Source organism: Lactuca sativa, chromosome 9, assembly GCF_002870075.4.
Source record: "Lactuca sativa cultivar Salinas chromosome 9, Lsat_Salinas_v11, whole genome shotgun sequence".
Taxonomy (NCBI): domain Eukaryota; kingdom Viridiplantae; phylum Streptophyta; class Magnoliopsida; order Asterales; family Asteraceae; genus Lactuca; species Lactuca sativa.
Genome location: NC_056631.2, coordinates 181,029,634 through 181,054,385, shown reverse-complemented (window position 1 = coordinate 181,054,385; position 24,752 = coordinate 181,029,634). Strand labels below are relative to the sequence as shown.

General features: G+C 38.4%; 1 protein-coding gene across 1 annotated transcript; it reads right to left on the bottom strand.

Annotated features, from left to right (window-relative positions):
* Window positions 1-870: 870 nt before the first annotated feature.
* LOC111893393 (protein LIGHT-DEPENDENT SHORT HYPOCOTYLS 10) lies at window positions 871-3,636 on the bottom strand. Its single transcript, XM_023889453.3, has 2 exons — window positions 2,811-3,636; window positions 871-1,149 (listed from the first exon to the last, which is right to left on the bottom strand). Exon 1 carries the CDS (start codon window positions 3,470-3,472, stop codon window positions 2,855-2,857), a length of 618 nt encoding a protein of 205 aa, XP_023745221.1. The 5' UTR covers window positions 3,473-3,636; the 3' UTR covers window positions 871-1,149; window positions 2,811-2,854.
* Between the last annotated feature and the right edge of the window lie 21,116 nt (window positions 3,637-24,752).

Below are 24,752 nucleotides of genomic sequence, written 5' to 3'. Positions count from 1 at the left end.
TTCATGGCTGTAACATCATAGTTGTTTCTTGTTATTTGAAAAGGGAATTATGTTGGTGTAATACTATAGCTAAGTGGCGTTAATTGTTGATGGCGAATAGATTGTATGGTAAATCACATAATGGGTACTTAATGATAATATTCGATGAATATATAATAATCCATATAACTTGAAGCTTCTGGTATTACTTAATGAGTATGGTGAGTCACAGTAAGAGTACCTAACAGAAATATGTAACGAGTATGATGAGTCACACAACAAGTACTGTGGGTAATATCCAATGAGTATGGTAAGCCACATAACGATTATCTTACATAAATATCTATTGTGGATAGGTGATAATTTAATAAGTGAGATGTTATGACAATATCCTTTGTTGGTAGCTGATCATCTATATAATAACTTAAGTGACTGTAAAACCATTCTTGAGAATTGTTGTTGAAGTAGAAGTTTAAATAGCAAGAATTCTATTGCTTTGAGAACTTGCGTGGTAAAACATATAATATATACGGAGTTATTTGAAAGGCATTATAAAAGCTTAATTGAGTTGTTGGTGGATTAATTAATATAAATGATTTAGACAATTATTATAGGTACTGTTATTAATTAAGGTTACTTTGACCAACTCCAAATATACAAAAATAGTGTTTTAGTATGAAAATATGTTCCAATAGACCATTAAACTCAACACAAAAATTGTGTAATTGAATAGTGGCTTCTATATTTGGTGTAACACTATTCATCACACAAAAACAACTTTTTAATTTGTTAATACTATTTTATATATATATATATATATATATATATATATATATATATATATATATATATATATATATATATATATATATATATAAAAGGGTAATTAAGTAAGCTTCAAAAACCTGCATTTCCCAATATAATAAATAAAAAACATTTAATATCGACAATATATAGATCTATCGACTAATTATCTTTGCTTTGCTGAAATATAAATATTTATAAATAATAGCTTATCTCTTTATTAATATACTTATATAGCATCATACCCAAACCACAGCTCTAGAAATGGAGGCGTTTTGCCTCAATGGAGTACCAGAAGCTGTATCAACTCTACTGGAAGTCCTTGATTTATATTGAGAGCTTGAAATCTTTTATGTTCATGTCCACCTGAAATGCAATTATTATAAAGCTTTCAAAGAATAGAATATTTTTCAATGAAATATCTTGATATATAATAAGATCTAATTATTTACTTTGTTATTACTTCAATTTTGTGGACTTATATATGCATGTAAAAAATAATCGGAACAGGTGAACTGTTATCAAACAATGACCCGCATGATAGTAGAGAAACCAAATGAAAGTCTACAACATAGTCAAGCTATGGAGGAGTTGTTAATCAGTTGACAAAATGAATAACCGGAGGCTAGTATAAGAGAATTATAAGAATGGAGAGATCGTATAAGAGGGTTCGACACCAATCATACTAGCCAATAGAAAAATCTTTATGAATTATATAATGTACATACATACAAATTATATATAGGTGGGTATGCATGTGTTGTAATGCAAATAATTTGTATATATGAATACATATATAACCAAGAAGAGAAAAAGACAATAATATGTAATCTCGATTTTAGGATATGCTAATAGGAGCACGAACAGTCAAAGAGAATTATCATTCATCATAAAACAATGTAATTAAAAATCAATAGATTAAGTTATCTTTGATCGATAAGCCTAGAATTTGATTTCTTGTAAAGAAAAAAAATATGCTAACGAATAAATAACGCATTGTTGATTTGACGATCTAGGATTTAGTATTACAATATATGCAAAAACCGGTTTTGGACAACATTTAAATGAGTAATTGAATAGATACGTCAGTAATACGTTTGAATCTTATATATTATATATGATTAGTTATCGTTAATTTTTTTTAATTTGCCCAATCAAATTCAGGTAATTCACTGTGGAAATCACTTACGAGATTTAAGCATTAGGCAAAGAATTATTCGAATTTCGAATCCCACATTTTTCAATCTTAATTAGGATAGCTTGTTTTTGTAAAACAACTCCGGTAATTTAATGAATTACAGTATTGTGTTTTGTAAGTCTACTTTTTTACTTAATTTAACTAAATAACAAAATGTATATTGTTTTTGCTGACCATATGATACAAACAAAAATGTTAGTGGGAAATTGTTTGAATGGTCAGTGTATGTATTTGAGTGTTATATTTCTAAAAATAAAGTAAAATAAATCAATATAGACACTATTCAAGCAGGTAGAGTGGATTAAATTAGAACTTATACATTGCTTCAACAAAAAACACACTGTTAATGTATGCTACATTGTTTATTAATTAATTCACTGTGTTTACTTATAGTAATGTAACCAAATCTTGATGGTCGCTTCAATTAGTGTAGAATCCCAAAAGAGACAAGGGTGGCTATTTCCAAATAGTGATTAATAAAGGAGCATTTTCATTAAAAAAATTGACAATAATATTTCAAACGTTTTAAAACAATTAAAATTAAATTTATTTTTTATTTTTTGAGAAGGAACCAGTTATGAAGATAGAGAGAGAGAGAATTGAATTAGTGTTCTCCATGCAAATTAGGGTTTCTGAGACTATATGCAGTCTGCTAGGGTTTGCTTTTCTTCCCAAAAGAAATGCTTTTTGGAAAATTAATCTAGTGTTTGTCATACATAGAGTTATGATCAATTAATCTTTAAGAAAAACCCATTTACGAGCGTAGTTTATATGTTTAGAAAAAAACAAAAGTCAAGCATACAATAATTAATTAGTACAAAGATTTTACCAGTTTCTTGAAGTTTCTTGAAGAAGAAGAAGAAGAACCAGACATCATGATTGCTGCATTCGGAAACTTGATGATTCTTCGTTTGCTTTTAGAATCGGAGTGTTTCTCTTCTTCTTTTTCTTCTTATAAGGAATTCCTCTTGCTTTGGCTTGCGAATCACGAATTTCACGTAGGTAAACACGTATTGCTCCACTAGCAAACGGGTTCATTTCAGGCAATCCACCATTTTCTTCATAAGCTGCACGAAGACGCCCTATAAGGGCATCAAGGCTGCCCCAAGCTTGCCTAAGTGGGCAAGTACAAGGGCCAGCTGGATCAGGGTGACCGAAAAATACACAACCTTGTAAGTGAACCTTAGTCTTTCCAAACTGATCGAGGTACCGAAGGAAATCTAGTACATGACTGTAGCTACAGTGAGACAAAGCCACTGGTGGTCTTTGGTTCTTCAAGTACTGTCCGAAAGTGTTCCAATCACGCCGCTTCTGTGACTCATATCGGCTTAGTTGAGGTGGTGCTGCCGGTGCTGATTGTGAATCAGAAGGTAGAAGTACACCGCCACCACCACCTACTCCTCCTCCTCCTCCTGATCCTCCACCTCGGCCACCCCTTGATGATCCTTCACCTATTTCAGATCTTCCCTTAATCTGCTGATCATTAGACATCAGATTAATATAGCAAATAATTAAGATGAGTTTTCTAAAGAACAGAGAAAGGAATTTGAAGATATATAATTGAAGAGAGATGGGAAAATGAAAAAAATGGAAAATTGAAAATCAAATCATGGAGGGGGAGGTATTGAGAAGACAAGGCATGGGTCCATTTGAAAGTGCTTTAAAGGCAATTAAGCTATTCTTTTTTCTTCATCAAATTGCATTATTCCCATCCTTTTATTGGCACTATTAGCCTCTCATTGAATACTTTTCCCGAAACATTTATATATTAAATAAAGTATACATTTATATTTGTTATGATTAAATTAAAGTATCAAGTAAATAAACAATTAAATGAAATATGTAATAGAAGGATTTATTGAATTTCTTTAACATGTTTAATTAGTTTAAAATATTAAAATAAAAAGTTGTTCATTAAAAATAATCAAATAATATAAAAAAAATATAAGTTTCTTTGATCATATTTTTTATCGGATTGTAATAAAATAAGAATAGATACCATTAAAATTTATCAACGAACTCACAATAACAACAATACATTTTTCTAGCACGCACAACCACCTCTAAACATTTGCAAGTTCACTTTATAATAATACTTCACTAGACCAACTTAAGTTTGTTTTCACTGTCACCACTGAAAATAAATGGAAAATAGCACAAAAGACATTAAGTTTACATAAAAATTCTAATATTACATCGTATTTTTTTTTTGTCTCAATTTTGACACCGTGTTATTGATTTCTCCTAAATATAACCATATGACCTATTACAGTCGGTTAAGCGATTACCTCTCCCCAATACCTTTTGCGAGCCATTATACATGTCATCAGGTTCATTAAATCCTTTGTCAATCATCCCCTCCCCCTCATTCAACCTCCCGACAAAACACAGTCATGCACAAGACAAAGTTTTTCTACCCTCATTAACAAGGGTTTACAACAACTATAACTCCAAAGATTTTGTACCGACGTTACCATGTGAATATAGGAAAACTACCCAATTACAAGAAGAAAGGTGAAAGCATAAGATGAAGAAACCACAACCTAAGATGAGAAAGTGTAACTGTTCGATCAAATGGAAAGGGGACCATATTACAACTCCAATTTTGAAGAAAGTGAATTTGAGTCAATTAAAGAGTGAATCAGAAAGGACATTTCCTGTTGATGAAGAATTGGATGACTGTGATGCAGATGAACACATTAGTTATCATCATTTAAAGGTACCTTTTAATGCCTTCTTTTATGATTTCTGCAATGTTCCTGTTTACAATGAGAGGGAAAATGTTGATGAAGTCATTAGAGAATAATTTCATTCTGATAATGAAATGGATGATGACGAGGATGAGGTTGATCAAGATCCAACCCAATTTAGTGTTCATAACCCTTCTATTCATTGGAAGAAAATGAAACCACATTTTGGTGAAAATTATGCTAATTGAACTAAGTTATGATTCTGACTGACTAAATATGCATTTCGCAATGGTTATCTAGTTAAGGTGACCAAATCTTCTAGTACAAGTCTTCAAGCAAAATGTGGTTTTAACAATAAAGGCAAGATGCGTACCTTCAAGCTGTGAGCATCCTAGATAAACAAAGAAAAATTATTTCAAATTAAGGGCGTTGTGTTAGAGAGTACAAGCATGCCACATTGGTTAATCATGACTGGATAGACAAACATTTCTTTAAAAAATAGAGTACTAGACCAAAAATGAAAGCTAAGGAGATGAAAGAAGAAATTAATAAGAAGTTTTTATGTATTGTGTCTATGGGACAGTGCTATAGGGTTAAGAATAAAGCAAGAGATATTTTTCGTATATGGGAATATGCATGGAGTAGAGATCATCAAATCAAACTCTAGTAGTATATCAATGGATGAAGTTGATATCAAAGAAGATGGTAGCAGTGTATTTAGAAGATTCTACGTATGTTTCTAGGATATAAAGCATGGGTGTATTAGGGGTTTTCGAAGTGTCATTGGCCTAGATGGTTGTTTTCTAACACGCCAATGTGTAACAACCCGATATTTCAAGTCAATGCACTGATTTAAAATCAAATATTGTAACCTATTTTTGAAATAATAAAAATAGTGTCAAAAATGAAATGTTCAAAAATCTCAATTAGGATGTAAAAAGTGATAGATATCGTAACAAGGTTTTCAAAAATATAAAGAACAATAACATCCGAATTATAACGAAGAAGTTATGACCCATCGAAGTTTCGCGTCGGAACCGGCACGACACAATGTGTCATAAAAAGTGAGTTCTTGATAGAGCGCTTTTTAGCCTAAACAATCTATATGAAAGTCGTAGAATACATTAAACTGAGCGTTTTCATAAAAAGAACGTCCAAATCTGACTTCGTATGAGGAAGTTATGATTTTTCTAAGTTTCAGAATAGCAATAGACAGCTCAAAACTCGAAATAAAGATCAAATGATTTTTGTCCAACGCAATCTAAATGAGAATTGAAGGTCTCATCAATAGTAGTACAATGGTAAAAATGATGGGTTTAGCTACAAGAACATCCTATGTGCTTATACAAACCCTAATGCTTGGATCTAGGTTTCTCTATTGTACATGCAATTCATCCAAGACTATAAACCCTAGATCTAGTGTATGATAATCAATATAATATATAAATAAGGGTTTAGATCATACCTTGATTGTTATGTAGCAATAACAATCTCAAATCCTTCTTGTATTGACTTTAGAAAGCTTAGAGTCACAAATGTTACTCCTCTAATGGTTCACAAACACAAAGAGCAAAAGGATGAAGAGGAGAAGAGAAGGAGGCTCTCAAAACGTGTGGAAACCCTAGACCATTAGTTCAGCACGTTTTTGGAGCATAAGGGTTCTATATATAATGAGGCTATTAGGGTTATCTAACAAGGAAACCCTAATTTGGATGCTTAAGCCCTAAGCAACCCATGGACTCCTTTCCTTAAAGGCTTGGACGATTTCCTATGGGTTTCCCCATAGAATTCGTCCAACCTTATAATATAAGGCAATCCGTAGCCCAATTGCAATTATCTTATAATTACAATTCCAGTCCCTTAAGTTTAATTAGTCTCTTTTAGCCACAAACTTAATTCTTATTAATTCTTGACTAATATTAATTAAACGATATGATTTCTCCTTTAATGTATTATTCTCATAATATATTAATAAATCATATTTAATCATTTCTCTCCATAATTCATTCTATCAAGTTACTTTGGTGAAGGCAACCCAAAAGGACCATGCACCATCGGGTCAAGTACATACCAAAATAGTTATGGACTTAGGCACTAATCCAACAATCTCTCACTTGGATAAGTCTAATAACTATTATGCGTATGACTTCAGATCCTGATCTGCAATTGTAGCTTTCCAAAGCCGCTGTCAACTCTGATCTTATCAGATATGCGTGTCCTTTAGATAAGGGATCATATATTCCTCCATTCTAGATATCGTATGAGACATGATTTCTAATCATTCTCTCTATACTATTTCTCGACTTCCGATTTATGATGACTGACTAATTGAACAAATCAAATTAGCCCTAGCCTGGCCGAGCATTTACGTTTGTCATCACTAAATCATCGAGGGGCCCAAAGATATCGCTTTTATCCTACTTTGGATAAAAGGAACGGATAAACTTTGATTCAATGCTCGCTTGCACTCACTCACCGAATTACACACAACAATATGTTTTATGACATCAAGTTACTGGTGCGTTTACATATTATCAATGTGCAACCGATTTGCAAGATACAACTCACACATCTCGGTTTCAAGAATATAAGATGTTATCGTCTCACCAATCACTCGTGATACAATTCATGGAGTGATCCAAGTGAGCGTGGGTTTAATCCAATGCTCAAATCATATTCATAAGCACTCATGAATGTTGCAGCAAACATTTGCTTATGTCTAATACTCTTTAGACAACCCACACACCAATTCACGACAGTCTTTATTCATACCTACTTCCAACATATGAACGACTATGGCCCGTTCGAATAATTTGACTGTTCTAAACCAAATAAATTATTCAGGAAGTCAAAACATGCAAAGTGAAACACAAGAATAATACTAATCCCATATGGCCTCAAACCTTTGAGCATAAATAAAACACCTTTTATTTATCACCATATCGATTACTCATTATTTGTTGTTTCGGGTAATCAACTTCTTACTTGAATTATTACACTTGTCCCATGCTCATAGCATGCACACAATGTTTACCTATGGTTCTTACTTTGTGAAATAGATCAAATGAACACATTTCCAATCATACTCATTTCACAACTCCCAATCCTTTTCACAAGTGAAAGAATATCTAATTCTTGCCACTTATGGAATATGCTAGATTCTAACATTTTATGCAATGATCCTTTTGTAATGTCACTGCACTAAATTCACAATGACTATTGCCAATGAAATTACAAAGTCCTCTATTGGAGATTGTTACAAGACAATTCCTTAGATATGATGTCTCTCACTCAAAGTACATTCCTTTGAACATCCTTTTGCATAAAAGTTTCTAATCTAGACATAGATTTTCAATATTCAATTCCAAATATGGAAAACTTTCCATACTTTCCATATGACAACTCATTCTTAATAGAATCTTTTCTATTCATAATAATGTCGATATGTTCCATCCAATACTATACTTCTAACTACTCACAAGCGACCAATCCTAGGTGAACTTTGGATTGTCCTTTGATAGTTGTTTAATTATCTTAGTCAAAACCGATTCTTGTCCTTTTTCCCTCTAAATGCGCTATAAATTTGGAAAATTTTAGAATGGTCAAATATTATAGCATTTGCAATCAATCCTATACCTGAAGCGTATGGGACACGATGCATAATGTCTTACATGAAGATTCGATACTTTATCAATCTTCTGCTATAATATTTTATGTGCTACGTTCTCAAAATTCGAACTATGAAGAGGAACGCCGTAATCATAATCGAAATTTGAGAACACACTATGTTTCCTTGACTAAATTATTAACATTCCACAACCTAAGCCTTCAGATTTTAAATGAAGCATAATATTCTCTCCCTTAATTATAGCAAAACAACTATTCAACCCTTACAACTATGCAAGGTATGACTCTTGTTTTCTATAATTAATATTGCTAACTTGCAATACTTGCCTTAATAATCATACAATCATAACATTTATGCTTCCACTATCAAGATGATTATTATAAACATAACACTTATGCTCCCACTAGCTTTGACATGTATTCAGAAACCATCTTAACTTCCAGAAAAACAATGCCTATTGAATTTCCTTAAGTTCATATTTCTAATACCCAATGCTTTGATAATCTTTTATCAAGGCTTCTTGAAACGTCCCAAAATTCATGGCTAAAAATTTCTTTTAATAAAATATTAATTAACGTAAAATCATCATTTCAAAACATAAACAGAGTATTAGTTTTCAAAACACATGTTCATTATCAGAGTAAAACATTCCCAGGCTGACTAATCTATGGTGTGTGCCATGCGATCATCCCGAGCTCCATCATCCGCTACCGGAAGTACCGGAAACCAAAACTGCAAACCGTAAGCACGAAGCTTAGTGAGTTCCCCAGATACCATATACCATACAAACCATTCATAGCCAAGAACCATACATAACCTACTTATCCATAATCAAGTAAGGTGCTATGTGCCAAACATAGTCTTGCTATTATGCCACGGGCCGCACGTGGTCTTCTGGGTCAAGCCTGGGCCGCTCCCTGGGTCTTACAGACAAGTGCCAAGGGTCACCCCCTGGTCTTATAGACATGTGCCAAGGGCCACCCCCTGGTCTTTAATGCAAGTATCACAAAGACAACCGTACATACTACTCTACTTAGCTAAACAGCATACAGTGTGCCAGAAGCCACCTCCTGGTCTTTCATATATAATAGCATACAATGCGCCAGGAGCCACCTCCTGGTCTTTCATACATATTGCCTAGGGCTAACCCCCGGGTCTTCCTGTCATCCATAATAACATACTGTGTGCCAGGAGCCACCCCCTAGTCTTTCATGCATATTGCCTAGGGCTAACCCCCGGGTCTTCCTATCATCCATAATAACATACTGTGTGCCAGGAGCCACCCCTGGTCTTTCATGCCTATTGCCTAGGGCTAACCCCCGAGTCTTTCTATCATCCATAATAACATACTGTGTGCCAGGAGCCACCCCTTGGTCTTTCATGCATATTCTAAATGGGCCGGCATTGGTGCCTTAGACCCATACAAACAGTGAGGAGACTCACCTCGCACTGCTGAACTTTACTGATAATCCTCTGGTTGCTGACCGACAACTCTCTGAACCCCTGCTCCACTCGCTCCCCGAGCTACCAATGTCAAAGCAACACTGAGTCTAACTGACCCCCGAAAGACAACCAAGTCAACTCTGGTCAAAGTCAAAGTCCTGGTCAAAGTAAACCTTCCAGGTCAACCATACTCGCCGAGTCACCCTATTGACTCGCCGAGTTCATATGTTCAGAGTCCTTCTCTTAGCGACTCGACTCGCCGAGTCAGTCCATGACTCGCCGAGTCTACCGATTACCGAGTCCTGACCCGTCCAACTCACCGAGTCTCCATTCGACTCACTGATTCGAGTCTCAACTCGAAGGGTTTGGGGTTTCGCGAACTGACTCGCTGAGTCCAAGAACAGACTCGCCGAGTCCAGGACAACCTTCAACAGACTCGCCGAGTTGTTCATCCAACTCGCCGAGTTCCTGCCCAACATCATCTGACTCGACGAGCTGTTCATCCCACTCGTCGAGTTCTTCCTCGTCTTCATGCTACTCGCCGAGTCCACTCAAAGGACTCGTCGAGTCCATTCCGATCTACATACATGCAGAGGACTTTTGAGTCATGCATGGACTCCAAACTATAGATCCACCCTTCCCATGCCTATTCCTCACGTAAAGTTGCAAACTTTACGTGTAGAGATGGAGATCTAGGCAAAATACACCATAAACTAGGGTTTAAGGCCAAGGGGATTCAAAATTGACTCAAGGGCTGATACTTTATGCTTCTCTAGTCCATAACACACTTGGATCTGAAGTAGCAACTCCAGATCCGGCTTCTAACTCAAATGGGTGACAACCCATGGCTTAAAAGCCCCAAATCTCACAACCATGGAAGATCTAAAGGAGAGAAACGACTTATTACCTTCAATATCTCACAAAGGCTCCACAAACTCCAGATCTGAAGCCAATCCTTGAAGCTTCGCTGATTTCCCTCTTTCTTCTTCCTTCAAATCACCCAAAAATGGCTTGGAAGCTTGAATGCACAACAATGGAGGCTTAGGGTTCGCTTTCTGAATGAGGGAGGCTCTAAGGAACCCTAATGGAGAGAATAAGGAGCTTAAATAGCGCCCAAAGTCTTGGATTTAGGGTTTTCCTCGCACAGACCAGACTCGCCGAGTCCACTTGGCCGACTCGCCGAGTTGGTCACTTACACCTAGACCCGGATCCCGCTCGGACTCGCTGAGTTCCTCCTTGGACTCGCCGAGTCGCCCCTAAAAATTAGGGTTTTCTTTCCTTTCTTGGCCTCCAAAACTTTGGGTGTTACAACTCTCCCCCACTTAAACTAAACTTCGTCCTAGAAGTTTGCCATGGTCGACTGCCTGCGATCTGCTTTCAAAACCCTCCAATTATCCCAACACCAGCTGCCTACCTTCACTGGTCTTCCACCTGGTCATTCTGGCTAACACAAATCCTTGCGGATAATCATTTCAGTTCAACTCTGACCCTAATCATTTTGGAAACAAAACTTACTCAGCCGACAACCTTCTGGTACACTCCGAGTACTGCAACTAGACCCATAGGGATTCACCCCTTCTTTCCTCACGTGATTCCCTGGCCTTCCCAAGGTGATGCCCCAAAACAACTGTATCCCCTGCCACTGTGAAGATCCTATCTTCACCAAATCCATTACTCCCGCTACTTCCAGTACGGGTCATTATCGCTAGTATCCACTAGGCATTCTTTCTACTATAATTGGTGTCGAGCACCCCACGACCAACTATCTGAATTTCACCATAGCCTGCTTACCAGCACTGCTACTGGCTGGAAATTTCTGCTATTCCTTATCTACCTTCCGGATGAACGGAGACCACCCTGGTCCCTACCAATCTACCAATATCTGGATGACCGGCCCCCACCGGTCGCTAGCCCCAATTCAACTCCTAGTCGCTCCCAGCGACTTTCGAAGAAACTTCACCAATAATCGCTCAATCCACTCTGCCACTAAATCATACACCTGATACATTCGCTCTAACGAATAGGGACCAATGAATGCTACGGGCCACCCTGTAGTCTTACAACACTTCTACACTGCCAGCCAACCAAAGCTACGGGCCGCCCCGCAGTCTTGCTAAACCAGTGCAACGGGCCACACCGTAGCCTAACCATACTCACATACGATTGCTGCGGGCCACACCGCAGTCTTGCTAATCTAATGCTACAGACCACACCGCAGTCTTACTAATCTAATGCTACGGGCCACACCGTAGTCTTACTAATTATCCTCACGTACGATTGCTACGGACCACACCGCAGTCTTAATATACTTCTCTTACTATCTAGCCACTGGTGAATGCTACGGCCATCCGATAGTCTGTCAACACCTTTCAACACCTACTAGACACTAGTGGATGGTACGACTAACCCATAGTCAGTCATACAGCACAATCGAGTACCCCCAAGTGGTACTCATGTCCCAAATGGAACTCCCAACCGATTCCTATGTAATCCGCGACCAGAAATTTCGAGAATGAGGTCTCACAATTGACAAGTTTTCCCAACATCCAATTTACACTATCCTCCAATCATACAGTCACTTGAGCCGTCTTTCTTCCTAACAGGAGAGCGAAACTGATCCTAGTTTCAAAACGCCTTCTACTCCCATAACCTGATTGTTTCTCCCCCACTTAGCCTCAACTAAGTCTTTACTACCTGCGAAAACCCGAAGATTTCTATTCCTTCCTTCCTTCCTTACACGATAGGCATGATAACCACCATCGCCCTATCCCTGCTAGCGATCCGTCTCTAGCCCACTCCAACTACCGTATGATTACCGAATACTAGATGAACACCTCCCGCATCCCTGATGCTAAAAAAATCCTCTATGCTCTGACTACTGTCCTTATAGTCCGAATAACTGGGCACAGACTCCTTGGTGATAAGCCACTTTCCTTGATGCTTCCGAAAGCCATCCCGAACGCCCAGATTAGAACCATCAAACCCTGATGATGGTGGCTAACCACTCCCCGAACCATCTTCAACCGTAACCGAGATGATAATGGACACTTCGAGCCTGAAGTGAAAGATGTCCTACACTAGCTACTAATAGCTCCTGGTATGCAATTGGCATATGACAATTCCAAAATACAATCCAATTACAAGCAGAGAGACAAATCATACATAAAATCGCCTGAGTCCAGGGTAAAAACTTCCCTAATTCACATAGGAATGAAAATAGCCATAGATACGTACCTGCAACATTCCTTGCTGTAATCCAGATCTTCCGTATCTGTCACTACAAGGCAATACCCTCTCGCCCATCCGTAATCCTCATAGTCGTTGGGGCAGGCGCACTCCCTTATCCTCCCCTCATCGTCGGGCAGTCGATCCTCTTATGGCCCACCTGATTACAGTGAAAACATAATGGGCTTGCCCCCCGTGGGTAGTCCCTGCTGACGTGACCATCACTGCCACACTTGTAGCAGCCGGAACCCCTGGAACGACACGCTCCCTCGTGCGGTTTCCCGCACGTGCTGCACTGACTTCGGCCCTGCCGACCCACTAATCGTTGATCTGAAGTCTTGGGTCTCTTCTCGAGACCCTCCAAAGTGAATGTCTGATCTGACTTCCTCTTCGCAATGTGCTCCAGATCGATCTCCCTCTCCCTAGCTCTGGCAATCATAGAGTCCAAGGTCAGGCATGCCGAGAAGCTAACATGCTCCCGAATCTCCGCTCTCAACATGTCATGATAGCGGGTCCTCTGCATCTCATCATCCCCTGCATATTGAGGAACTAATAGGGCCCTCTCCCGAACCTTGGCGGTAATCTCCGCCACCGACTCTGTCGTCTGTCTCATGTCTAGGAATTCTCTGGCCAGCTGCTGAAGCTCCACTGCCGGTGCAAACTCCGCCCTAAACTTGGTCACGAAGTCTGACCAGGTCATAGCCTCGACGACCGAGGCTCCTAATGAGTCTCCAACTGACTCCCACCAATCTTTAGCTCTGTCTCTCAAACATGTCGCTGTGAAGCGGACCTTCGAGCCATCCGGGTAGAAGCTCGTCAACTGTGCAGACTCAATGTATGCGATCCATCTCCTGGCAGCAATGGGGTTCTTCACCCCGTGAAAATCCAGCGCACCACACCCTCTGAAGTCCTTGAAGGACAGCGTGCGCGTACTTGCCTGGCCAGACGCCAAATCACTCCTGAAAGCTCGAAGGCGATCCTCCATCAGCTCAATGATCCCCTCCTTGATTGACCCGAAAATGACCGGGGTCGCCTCAAGGATGTCTCTCGTAATCTCAGATGCGATGAACTCGCACAACCCATCATCAACTGGTTCGGATCCTGCGCCCGAACCTGATCCTGAACCGGATCCTGACCTGCCCAGTGGTCTCTCTCGCAACGTCACCATGCTGAAAATATAACACAACCACTATCAGAATATTGATCACTGCTGCGAGACCAAACACACACACTACTAGGTTCCCGGTCTTGTCTCGGCCCTTCCCGAATCGAGTACGGGCCCATACTACCTTCCACATCTATCCATACTTTCCTCAAGAACTGCGTTGACTCCACCAGGTCCCTTTCTACTACTTCTGCTTCCAGCACTACCTCATCCTAGGCTGACCCTAGGGAAACCTTTGACTCAACTCAAACCAGTCCTCAGCTGCTGAAGGCTTCCTTGTGATGCCAATTAGCCATCACCTGGATACCATCACATGTGACGAGGCTCAGATAATCCTTCGAGTAAAAGACTCGTCCCTACAACGGTTAGACTCAAACGAGAGCTGCGCAATAGGGCCAAGTCCAGCACTCTGAGATTATTCAACCCTGATCACATGTGACGTGGCGTATCCACTTAATGGCTAACTGCCATCACTCAAAATCCCAAAATGCACAAAGCAAGCAGCATTCAGACAAGGGGAAAATCTAACCACAACATACTCAAGCAATCATACACACATAGCAAAAATCTGAACTAGCATGCAACACAAACTCATAACTCAGGCATAACCTAAACAGGCTATCCTACTACTGTCTAATCAGCACTACTATGCAGCTCAAAAGCACAAATAACAGACACATAAGGCATCATCCCTAGATCCTTAGTCCTATTCTTGCATGTTGTTCTATTAACTGATAATCAAAACATAGACTTGTATGGGTATTTTGGGGTACTTACTTGAGCTCGGTTGATTGCATGCACCACACCCTTTTTCTTTTTTCAAAGTTCTTTTCTTTCTGAACTATTTTTGCCTATCAAAAACTGTTTTCTTTCCCAAAACTCTCTTTTTACAAAACTGTCTTTTCATTTTGAAAACTTCTATACCAATTCCTCAGTTTGAGTTCAGACACACCCGAGAGCATGTCCGAATCCCTCAAACCAAGGCTCTGATACCAACTTGAAACATCCCAAAATTCAAGGCTAAAAATTTCTTTTAATAAAATATTAATTAACGTAAAATCATCATTTCAAAACATAAACAGAGTATTAGTTTTCAAAACACATGTTCATTATCAGAGTAAAACATTCCCAGGCTGACTAATCTATGGTGTGTGCCATGCGATCATCTCGAGCTCCATCATCCGCTACCGGAAGTACCTGAAACCAAAACTGCAAACCGTAAGCACGAAGCTTAGTGAGTCCCCTAGATACCACATACCATACAAACCATTCATACCCAAGAACCATACATAACCGACTTATCCATAATCAAGTAAGGTGCTATGTGCCAAACATAGTCTTTCCATTATTCCACGGGCTGCATGTGGTCTTCCTGGTCAAGCCTGGGCCGCTCCCTGGGTCTTACAAACAAGTGCCAAGGGCCACCCCCTGGTCTTACAGACATGTGCCAAGGGCCACCCCCTGGTCTTTTATGCAAGTATCACAAAGACAACCGTACATACTACTCTACTTAGCTAAACAGCATACAGTGTGCCAGAAGCCACCTCCTGGTCTTTCATATATAATAGCATACAATGCACCAGGAGCCACCTCCTGGTCTTTCATACATATTGCCTAGGGCTAACCCCTGGGTCTTCTTGTCATCCATAATAACATACTGTGTGCCAGGAGCCACCCCCTGGTCTTTCATGCATATTGCCTTGGGCTAACCCCCGGGTCTTCCTATCATCCATAATAACATACTGTGTGCCAGGAGCCATCCCCTGGTCTTTCATGCATATTGCCTAGGGCTAACCCCCGGGTCTTTCAAACATCCATAATAACACACTGTGTGCCAGGAGCCACCCCTGGTCTTTCATGCATATTCTAAATGGACCGGCATTGGTGCCTTAGACCCATACAAACAGTGAGGAGACTCACCTCGCACTGCTGAACTCTGCTGATAATCCTCTGGCTGCTGACCGACAACTCTCTGAACCCCTGATCCACTCGCTCCCTGAGCTACCAATGTCAAATCAACACTGAGTCTAACTGACCCCCTAAAGACAACCAAGTCAACTCTGGTCAAAGTCAAAGTCCTGGTCAAAGTCAACCTTCCAGGTCAACCATACTCGCCGAGTCACCCTATTGACTCGCCGAGTTCATATGTTCAGAGTCCTTCTCTTAGCGACTCGACTCGCCGAGTCAGTCCATGACTAGCCGAGTCTACCGATTACAGAGTCCTAACCCGTGCAACTCACCGTGTCTCCATTCGACTCACTGATTCGAGTCTCAACTCGAAGGGTTTGGGGTTTCGCGAACTGACTCGCCGAGTCCAGGACAACCTTCAACAGACTCGCCGAGTTGTTCATCCAACTCGCCGAGTTCCTGCCCAAAATCATCTGACTCGACGAGCTGTTCATCCCACTCGTCGAGTTCCTCCTCGTCTTCATGCTACTCGCCGAGTCCACTCAAAGGACTCACCAAGTCCATTCCGATCTACACACATGCAGAGGACTTTTGAGTCATGCATGGACTCCAAACTGCAGATCCACCCTTCCCATGCCTATTCCTCACGTAAAGTTGCAAACTTTACACGTAGAGATGGAGATCTAGGCAAAATACACCATAAACTAGGGTTTAAGGCCAAGGGGATTCAAAATTGACTCAAGGGCTGATACTTTATGCTTCTCTAGTCCATAACACACTTGGATCTAAAGTAGCAACTCCAGATCCGACTTCTAACTCAAATGGGTGACAACCCATGGCTTAAAAGCCCCAAATCTCACAACCATGGAAGATCTAAAGGAGAGAAACGACTTATTACCTTCAATATCTCAGAAAGGCTCCACAATCTCCAGATCTGAAGCCAATCCTTGAAGCTTCACTGATTCCCCTCTTTCTTCTTCCTTCAAATCACCCAAAAATGGCTTGGAAGCTTGAATGCACAACAATGGAGGCTTAGGGTTCGCTTTTTGAATGAGGGAGGCTCTAAGGAACCCTAATGGAGAGAATAAGGAGCTTAAATAGCGCCCAAAGTCCCGGATTTAGGGTTTTCCTCGCACAGACCAGACTCGCCGAGTTGGTCACTTACACCTCGACCCGGATCCCGCTCGGACTCGCCGAGTTCCTCCTTGGACTCGCCGAGTCGCCCCTAAAAATTAGGGTTTTCTTTCCTTTCTTGGCCTCCAAAACTTTGGGTGTTACACTTCTTAAACTTATACACCTTTGCCATAGATAGCTCATATGTGTGTCTAAACAATTTAGACTAATTGCCAAATCTCACCATTCAAATCATGGAAAGAGATACCGTAACCATAATCGAATTCGAGAATACAATTTCACAATCACTATCTTCTTAAAATCTCTATAAGTGAAAGCATTTCCTCACAGTCTCTTTCATGAAGGAGGGAATCTTCTGACACGTAGATTTTAATGGTGTATGTGTTCCTATCCATGTGAATTTGTCAAAACCAAAGTTTACGACAAATTCAAACTCATATGGACCGAACTTTCTTAATCTTGACTTCTTGCCTTATGGTAACACAACTGCCCACCATGTCTTCCAAGTAGTTTAGCAGCTCACCCTTTCCTATCAATGTACTTTCCATTGATCAAGGTCCTTGCCTTTTATGCATTCAAATGAGAGCTCATAGAACTCACATGCATAATTAACTCAATTGGAACGGCTCAGAAACAAAATAGTGTCAACACGATAGGTTGTAAACCTCAACTCGTGTGCTAGTGATGATCGATAAGGTTTATTTTGATTTGTTCTTGAAACCTTTCAAGATCATTAAGACTCCCACTGAATCCTTGACATATAAGATTCTCTTGTCAATAAACATTTCTTGACAAACAAATATTCAAGAGTTAGTGTAGTTTTTATCAAAACACTTCATAAATTGGTCCTAGTTGGTCTTTGTCTTATCCAAGACATCACAACTTTCCACATTTGATGAATGTTATAAACCTTCTTAATACTTTTCACTCAATGTCACAATCTTAACTCTAAGACTTGTTTTGGAACGAAGTATGATTGACTTCTTGATTTAACCATTTCTTCAATTCTTGATTCCTCTTCTTAGACATACAATTGTACTAAGACTCACTTAGAGGATCAATTTAGATATGGTTCTTAATCATTAAGACCTATCATAAAGCATAAAAGGTACTCTCTCTTCTTCTTAGAATGGAGAAACTTTTATTTTTCTGCCTACTTGATTCTTCTTATTCGTTCTGCTATTGATTTAAACTTTTTCAATCAATTCAGAATTACACTTAATCTTATAAGTATAATCATATTTACTAAACCTTTAGTAAATCATGATGAATATCTTGTTACTCTTATGGTGGACTTGATCAACATGCAACTTTGTGTACTTGATCTCCTAGTCCTTCACTTGACACTTTGTCAATGAATTAGTCTAATTTCCAAATATGAAATTTCTCATTCATCGTGCAACCAAGTTGCATGATTCCAAGTTTCTGTCCAATTGAAACTTGGGCGAGGAGAAACTCTCCTTATTTGGTAAATCCTCGACATTTCCACAAACAACATAATTAAGAATCAAATCCATTATTGCTAATATTAGAAACATTCAAACATCAATTTTTCATATACGCCATTGCAAGGATAAATAAATAATATAAAATCAAAATTTATTTTATTGCGGAAAAATTTGTCCTTACAATGCAATTCATTGAAAAACTATGCTAATACATCTTTCTTAGCAATCTAATTCTAACTCTAAGTAGCAGCTCATGAATCTAATCTTCAAGTAATGCGATCGAAGTCCATTCCTTCACGGTTAGATTCTGCTCACTTCTTCCCTTAAGCTTCCTTTCTTTTCTTTGATCCTACAAAAATCAATTGTAATCTTATCACATTATGTATTAAGAATCTAGAATAGAAGCTTAAAAGAGTTAGTCAATGGATTTTTTACCTAAAGCAGAGCCATACGTTCTGACTCTCCCATCTCTTAGATCTCTCAGGTAAATAGGGCAGCTTCGTCTCCAATGCCCCTTCTCTTGGCAATAAAAGCAAATTGACTCTTTTGGAACAGGACATGGAACTACTTCAGACATTGCCTTTCTCTTCTGATCAAACTTTTTGATTATAGCATGTCTTTCGTTGCCATTGTCTATATCCATAGAGGTCTTGAAGGCAGATTCACCAATCAACTTTGCTTTTCTTTTGCTCCCAACCATTGTTGATTCAACGGCAATAAGCATATAGGTGAGATCTATAAGGGTCACGTCGCAGTTCATCATATAGTACTCTCTTACGAACTCACTATATGAGTTAGGAAGTGACTGAAGAACCCAATCAACAGCCATCTCCTCACAGACAACGGATCCCAACATTCTTAACCTATCAATGTGTGACTTCATCCCTAGGACGTGTGCACATACCGACTTTCCTTCTTTATGTTTACTTGCCAAAAGGGCTTGAGTGAGCTTGAACTTTTCAAGCCTTCGAACTTGTGGGTTAGGGAGAATAATTGGAGGAGGTGGAGGAAGAGAAGCATGATCTCTTGTTCCTCGATCGAATCGTTGAATATCATCTTCATGCGGAATGCTTGTTCCACGGGATTTGGGAAGACCATAGTTGTCATACTTTGACATCTACAAAACGGGAGAAAACGAATTCAAGTTAGTTGATTGATTGAGTCCTTAATAAATCACCCAAATGAGATATTAAGGCTAGGACCCAACACAATATGCTACAACCTAGAAAAGGGATGTCGTAATCTAGTTGCAGAATATTTGAAGGTAAGTGAATGACGATTCACTAATCTCCACCATTAAAAACGAAAAAAAAATTGAAGTTTTAAATTCATGAAAACTCCTAGATCCTTTGAGATTCATTGAACATTTCAATGGCATGTTTAAATCTCGATATACCCCTCTAGTTTGTGACTGGGATGCCGAGGATCACAAAGCGGGTGTGAATAACCATGCAAACTTACATGGTGCCCTCACATGTTACAGTCACCTATTCGATTTGCCGATAAACCACACACGCTCCACCGAACTATGACAAACATTGAGTCACCCTTTGCTACCTTTTCTTAGAGCCATTTAGTGTGCCGGTAAACCACACACGCTCCACTAACGTCTTCGCAAGAGAACAAAGTGTAATTTCATGGAATTGCATCAATTCACTTTGCCTAATTAACTAAGATTGGGAATTTGAAAAACATTTAGTTACTTTTGTACTTCATTATACTTATAATGGAAGGTTTTGTCCTATCCTACCCGTTCGGCTATCGACCCTCCACTGGTCAAGAGTGCGGTGGGTAAGAGTGGATACCCATTCAATCGCCATTTTATAAGCAATTTCCTTAAACACCCTTTATAGACCAGCTTCGTGAATGAGGCCTACTAACGGTAAGACTGACTTTTACTCATACATATATATAATGTTAGACTTTTAATGTTATATATAGTATATGGTGTATTGTACACTTTTAAAATACTAGGAGGTCAAATTTAACAATTATACTTTTAATTCAATTAAATTGTAAACCTAAACTTCTATGGATTTATTAAACCTCTTTTAATTATACACCCTTAATAAATTAATAAAACCATAAGGGTGTGATTTGAACTTTTCAAAACAATAATAGGGTTTTAGAATTTAACATTCCTAATTAAACCTTTAATCAACTTTTAAATTCCAAAACTTGAGGGAAAGTTTTGAAACATTTCAAAACATTTTGGTTTAGAATTTAAATATACATCAAAATTAAACTTCTAATCAAAATTTAAATTCCAAAACTTGAGGGCAAGTTTTTAAACCTTTTTCAAAACATTAGGGTTTCAACTATTTAAATTCTAGACTTTCAAGTTCTAATTTAAACTATAAAACCTGAAGGGATTAATTTGAAACTTTTCCAAACTTTGTCAAGAATATTTTAGATGACATAATTCAAATAAGGTAATTAACTATAATTGGTGGTTATCTAATTAGATCAAGTTCAAATTCTTGCAAGATAATGATCAAATAATTTCCATAACTTAATATTTATCAAATAAGGTAACAATTGTCTAATTAGATGACCAAAATCTTTTTATTTTGACAAGGATAATCATAAGGAATCAATAAAAGTCGAATTTTATTAATTTTAAATAATTATGACAATTATCCTAAGTCAAAATAGGCAAAAATCCTGAAACAGCCTCCTTCTGACGCTCGAACTCGCCGGGTTCCTCTATGGACTCGCCGAGTTGGAGCTACACGCCGAGTCCACATTGGAACTCGCCGAGTTCATCAGATAGGGGCCAAAAAATCGATTTTACAGCTTGAACAAACAAACAAGGCATCAATACAATAGAAACCAATCAAGGCTCTGATACCACTGATGAGTTTTAGCTACAAGAACATCCTATGTGCTCATACAAACCCTAATGCTTGGATCTAGGTTTCTCTATTGTACATGCAATTCATCCAAGACTATAAACCCTAGATCTAGTGTATGATAATCAATATAACATATAAATAAGGGTTTAGATCATACCTTGATTGTTATGTAGCAATAACAATCTCAAATCCTTCTTGTATTGACTTTAGAAAGCTTAGTGTCACAAATGTCACTCCTCTAATGGTTCATAAACACCAAGAGCAAAAGGATGAAGAGGAGAAGAGAAGGAGGCTCTCAAAACGTGTGGAAACCCTACACCATTAGTTCACCACGTTTTTGGAGCATAAGGGTTCTATATATAATGAGGCTATTAGGGTTATCTAACAAGGAAACCCTAATTTGGATGCTTAAGCCCTAAGCAACCCATGGACTCCTTTCCTTAAAGGCCTTGGACGATTTCCTATGGGTTTCCCCATAGAATTTGTCCAACCTTATAATATAAGGCAATCCATAGCCCAATTGCAATTATCTTATAATTACAATTCCAGTCCCTTAAGTTTAATTAATCTCTTTTAGCCACAAACTTAATTCTTATTAATTCTTGACTAATATTAATTAAACGATATGATTTCTCCTTTAATATATTATTCTCATAATATATTAATAAATCTTATTTAATCCTTTCTCTCCCTAATTCATCCTATCAAGTTGCTTTGGTGAAGGCAACCCAAAAGGACCATGCACCATCGGGTCAAGTACATACCAAAATAGTTATGGACTTAGACACTAATCCAACAAAAAAACAGACAAAAATGGGAGCCGGACGAAGAAGTTATGAATTATTAACGGATTTTTCCTGTCCCGGCCTTTTAAAAATATAACATAAAAATAAATTCAAAATTTTTCGACAAAGTCTAAACGAAAGATGTAGAGTATAATCTCACCTACACGTGGATATAAAGAACGTCTAAAACGGATCTCGTATGCGAAAGTTATGAAATTTAAAAGATTTGGGCTCACACTTCGAGGCTTATCCGAAGGGAACGCCCCACGTTCTCAATGCAGGGCCTCAGATTGTCCACGTCGCCCCCTAGTCACATCACCAGTCGCGTTCGAAGCTCAGTATCCGATGGAGCATCAGGCCTAACCGAACGCGCTGCGTACGAGGAGAGCAACCTGCGCTCCGGAACGCCCAGTGTTCCTTGCAGGAACGCTCTGCGTACGAGGTTCAGTCCAGCCCTATATAAAGGGTGCGAGGCTTTTGGGTTTAGGTTGCAAATTCACAAACATCTCTCCTATATTTACATGCTTTTAAGCCCTTCTAACTATCCCGATGCCCCGATGACATATCCAAGCTCTGACGAAGGCCCGAAGCCCCAAAACTCTCGAGAAGCTATCTCTTTCTAGTCGAAGTGTTGCCCGAGTAAAGCCTCGTTTTTCGTCAAAACGTCACTACACCATGTGAGTTCATGTCACACCCCCGAACCAGACGACGGAAATGTGTGGGGCTTGGGTGACTTTAACTTAGGATATATCATCACAATGCATATAAAGGAAACAAAACATTCTAATCACCGCACATATAATTTATCAACTGCCATAGTTTACATCAAGTATAGTGTTTAAATTACATGCCCAAAATATTCAAAGTATGATGATTAACAGTACACAAAAGAAATTCCACATATTCTTGATAAACCTTCTGCTTAACGATTTCGTGAGAATACAAGTTTAACATATATAATGTTGGTGAGTTCATAAGCATGATTGAATAAATGTTTTTGTATTTCTCGTAAAACACCAGAAAATCCGATATTTTCTAAAAACGTTTTGAAAGTGATGTATCAATTTAAGTATTAATGCATGTGTGGTTTCCATTATAGAAATAAGTGTAAATAAGTAATCCAGAAAGTCATGTATGTTTCTGTTGTAAGTAGAAGGTAATGTACAAATGTATTTCTCCCAGAACATCCGTCATTTTCTGATTTTAAAAGTATTATGATCTTAAAACCCTAGCTAAGACTTGGTGTTAATGTATGCATGTTTCGTATCGTCACGCTTTGTATTTGTATTCAGTGAAGTTATGATGGTTTTGATCTCTATGTGAGTCGTTATAACCATGCTTGATAATGACTAATTCGTTTGTCTTGGCATTTTCAAACGCCGGTTTGTTTCAGGTAAGGTTTGTCGCCCTAGACTGACCTAGTCTAGCTGTAGTGAACAACTAAGGCGTGGGGGTGTCACCCCCGTATAGATCTATACACAAACTCTCACTCTTCCTCTAGGAGACTCTGGTTATAACTATAGGCTATAATCATACACTCAAAGGTGTCAACCGACATGTCTCACTAGATCCTTAATTGTTTTCAGGCGAGTATTGATTTACACTAGGTATAATGTTTTTGTGTATGTATTAAGATTTGCAAACACCCAGCTAAAGTATGTATATGTATGGATGAAGCCCAACAGGCATATAAAATGCACAACTATGGCCCATTAAACACATAAGTTATATTATGGCCCAATAAGCATGCAAAAGAACGTCTACGGCCCACTAAGCATGTGAAGTATGGTCCAGTCCCAATTAGCATGTGTATGGACCTCAAAGGCCCAATAAACATGTGACCTATGATTCAGACCCAATTTAGCATGTAATTGGAACACAAATGTCCAATAAGCATGTAATGGAAGTATTAGGCTCGTTAAACATTGAAATGGACCACTAAGACCCATTAACCATGCAACGAAAGTATTAGGCCCAATAAATGTATTATCGATGTATTTAGTTCGTTTGTTGTAACTGAATTTGTTTAAGCTATATTGTTTACCAAAATAACATAAAGGACCTAATTTTTGTAATAGTGACATTATTGGCCAATTAAGTCGAAAATATACAATTTAAACACTTTTTTGGTAAGATTGACACTTAGGGACCCTTAGGACTTAAAAGTTTACATTTATGGGCTTAATTCTAATAAAATGACATTTTTGGCCCACTTTGGTTAAAATTTCATTTTCGGCCCAAAAATTACAAATCTTGACATTTTCGGCCTAAAAGTATTTTTGTTGACATTCTTGGCCCAAATTATATATTTTTGATTTTTTTGACCCATTATGATAAAAATTTGCATTTTCAGCCCATTTTTGATAAATATGACATTTTCTACCCAAGTTTCATAAAAATAACATTTTAGGCCTAAATTTGAATAAAATGTCATTTTCAGCCTATAAAACCAAATTTTACATTTTTGGCTCAAATTTATATAAAATGACA

Excerpts from the sequence above, each read along its gene's own strand:
- LOC111893393 (XM_023889453.3), bottom strand. The coding sequence starts at position 3,472 with ATGTCTAATGATCAGCAGATTAAGGGAAGATCTGAAATAGGTGAAGGA.